The 2,500-nt window shown below is 42.4% G+C and overlaps 2 protein-coding genes across 7 annotated transcripts in view; one reads left to right on the forward strand and one right to left on the reverse strand.

The window, feature by feature from the left end:
• The window catches only part of usp8 (ubiquitin specific peptidase 8), a 26,438-nt gene extending 24,817 nt beyond the window's left edge, over positions 1-1,621 (reverse strand). Inside the window, exons 1-2 of one of the 2 annotated variants that reach the window (XM_077241920.1) lie at positions 1,253-1,621; positions 594-711 (exon numbers count right to left, since the gene is read on the reverse strand). In XM_077241920.1, the coding sequence (XP_077098035.1) occupies positions 594-697 (104 nt within the window). In that variant the 5' untranslated portion in view covers positions 698-711; positions 1,253-1,621. The remainder of the gene's footprint in view (positions 1-593; positions 712-1,252) is intronic. The other variant, XM_077241919.1, reaches the window with a different exon arrangement.
• The window catches only part of gabpb1 (GA binding protein transcription factor subunit beta 1), a 27,644-nt gene that overhangs the window by 4,838 nt on the left and 20,306 nt on the right, over positions 1-2,500 (forward strand). For 4 of the 5 annotated variants that reach the window (XR_013206972.1, XM_077241922.1, XM_077241923.1 and 1 more), the window contains exon 1: positions 1,688-1,947. The exons of the other annotated variant lie outside the window; for it this stretch is intronic. Coding sequence is in view for 3 of the 4 variants with exons in the window: in XM_077241922.1 (XP_077098037.1) it covers positions 1,798-1,947 (150 nt within the window). In the remaining variant the exon portion in view is untranslated. Of the gene's footprint in view, positions 1-1,687; positions 1,948-2,500 lie in introns of those variants that run through there. 5 annotated transcript variants of the gene reach the window in all.

Genomic DNA, 2,500 nt, shown 5'->3' on the forward strand with positions numbered 1-2,500 from the left:
TCAGATCTGAAGAGCTGGAACACACACACACGGATCAGATCTGAAGAGCTGGAACACACACACACACACACACGGATCAGATCTGAAGAGCTGGAACACACACACACACACACGGATCAGATCTGAAGAGCTGGAACACACACACACACACACACACGGATCAGATCTGAAGAGCTGGAACACACACACACACACGGATGATTTCTGCGGCTCACACACACACACACACACACACACACGGATCAGATCTGAAGAGCTGGAACACACACACACACACACGGATCAGATCTGAAGAGCTGGAACACACACACACACACACGGATCAGATCTGAAGAGCTGGAACACACACACACACACGGATGATTTCTGCGGCTCACACACACACACACACACACACACGGATCAGATCTGAAGAGCTGGAACACACACACACGGATCAGATCTGAAGAGCTGGAACACACACACACACACACACACGGATCAGATCTGAAGAGCTGGAACACACACACACACACACACGGATCAGATCTGAAGAGCTGGAACACACACACACACACACACACACACGCATGATTTCTGCGGCTCACACTCACTTTCTGGTGCTGGTTTTTTCCGGTTTGACTTCCGCTTTCTTGTTGAGTTCCCTCAGTGACGAGGACAGATACAGATCCTTCACTCCACTGGACACAGACGGCATCTCTGCTCATATTCCTGCAGAAACACATTCATATTCATAACATCATCATATTCACGACATCATCATCATATCCACTACATCATCATCATATCCACTACATCATCATCATATCCACTACATCATCATCATATCCACTACATCATCATCGTTCACTACATCATCACATTCATTACATCATCGTTCACCACATCATCATCATATCCACTACAACATCATATTCATAACATCATTAGAACAATGACTAGGCGAATCAGTAAACAACTCGACTTTACTCGATTCACCAACTGACTATTTAAATATGATTAATAACTGAACAATTATGTCAAAATAATCAGTCAAAACAGAATAATCAGAGACATTAGAGATATTAGACCAATAACCTGATCATTTACAATACAATAATCAGACCCCTGACAAAACAATCAGATTGATATGATAATAATCTGTAAACAGAAGCAGTTCTGATGATCATAACACTAACGTTACAGTAAATCAATAATCGTGTGTGTGTGTGTGTGTGTGTGTGTGTGTCCTCCGCAGTGGAGCTCGCCTCACCCTGAACACACCGCTGGAGAAAAGCAACAGATCCCGGAGTCCGCATAAACCGCAGATCAGCCGGAAAACTGACGTTTATCCACAATAACAACAGTAAACACTGAAAACTGCTCGATCGAACGCGGAAGTCGAGGGATTCAAAGACCGGAAGCTTTATTTAAAAACACACTGCGCACAAACAGAAGTTTAGACGTTCACACACACACACAGACACGATGTCTGTCACCTCTGTGTGTTTAAACTCAAGTCTTACTCATTAGACACTGATTTCTATTAGCATCACTGACACTTTCATATGTTGTTCGTGAACTTGAGTGTTATTAATATCAGGCAGTGTTACTGAGGAGATTATGAGGGAATGATCGGGTTCTGTTGCGCACTTCAGTCAGCTGACTGACTCACCGCAGTGCGCATGCGCGCTTCCTTCATTCTGCTTCTGCAGCAGTTTTGTTTTTTAAATAAATAATAAATCACGATAAAATATTTAATACAAAAAATATGATATAAAAATAAAGATCAATAGGCCTCTCTGCAGCAGATTGTGGATGACGTGTTCATATTTTATTTCGCGTATTCTGTATGTTCTGTCATCGATCATCGCGCTCGTGCCCGGCGCTCGTGCCCGCTGCGGTATTATTGTCATCAGGGTTTGTTTTCAGGGTTCGGTTCGGTTCTGCGGGTTCGGATCTCTTACGGTAAGATGCACAGAGTTCTGCGTGATCGGTTCCGCCGGATGTGGAAGTTGATGAGTTTGAGCGCATTAATGTTTCCTCTTCCTCCGGAACAACTGCGAGTTCCTGTTTATTGCTTTTAGCGGGCCGCGCGCGCCGCCGCTTCATATTCACCGATAATAATCATAACGATGATGATGTTTTAGGCTCGAGATGAAGCTCTGATGTTGATATAAAGCAGTTTCTGCTGGAGAACAGATTAATGTTTAGTTAATCACACTCTTATTCTGTCATCTGAAGAATAGATTTAAGATTATACATCATTTAGTTTTGTGAACCGAGGTGTTTTCCATTATTGGACTCTGATACCATGATGACGTTTTTACAGTAATTGTTGTGTAGCCATTTAACTGGTAGGGTTATTTATTATTAAAAAACTAGTAAGCGGTGGTTTTTGTAAGTATAAAACAACGACTGATATAAAAACTCAAACACATTTAGAAACTAGAAATGCGATTCCGTGAATATCCTCAGGGATACTAGAGTAAAACCACGGTAAACCGTCACTTTACTGCCA

The sequence above is a fragment of the Siphateles boraxobius genome, unplaced genomic scaffold, assembly GCF_051911475.1.
Source record: "Siphateles boraxobius isolate OS27281-9 unplaced genomic scaffold, OSU_SipBor_1 247, whole genome shotgun sequence".
Classification (NCBI taxonomy): Eukaryota; Metazoa; Chordata; class Actinopteri; order Cypriniformes; family Leuciscidae; genus Siphateles; species Siphateles boraxobius.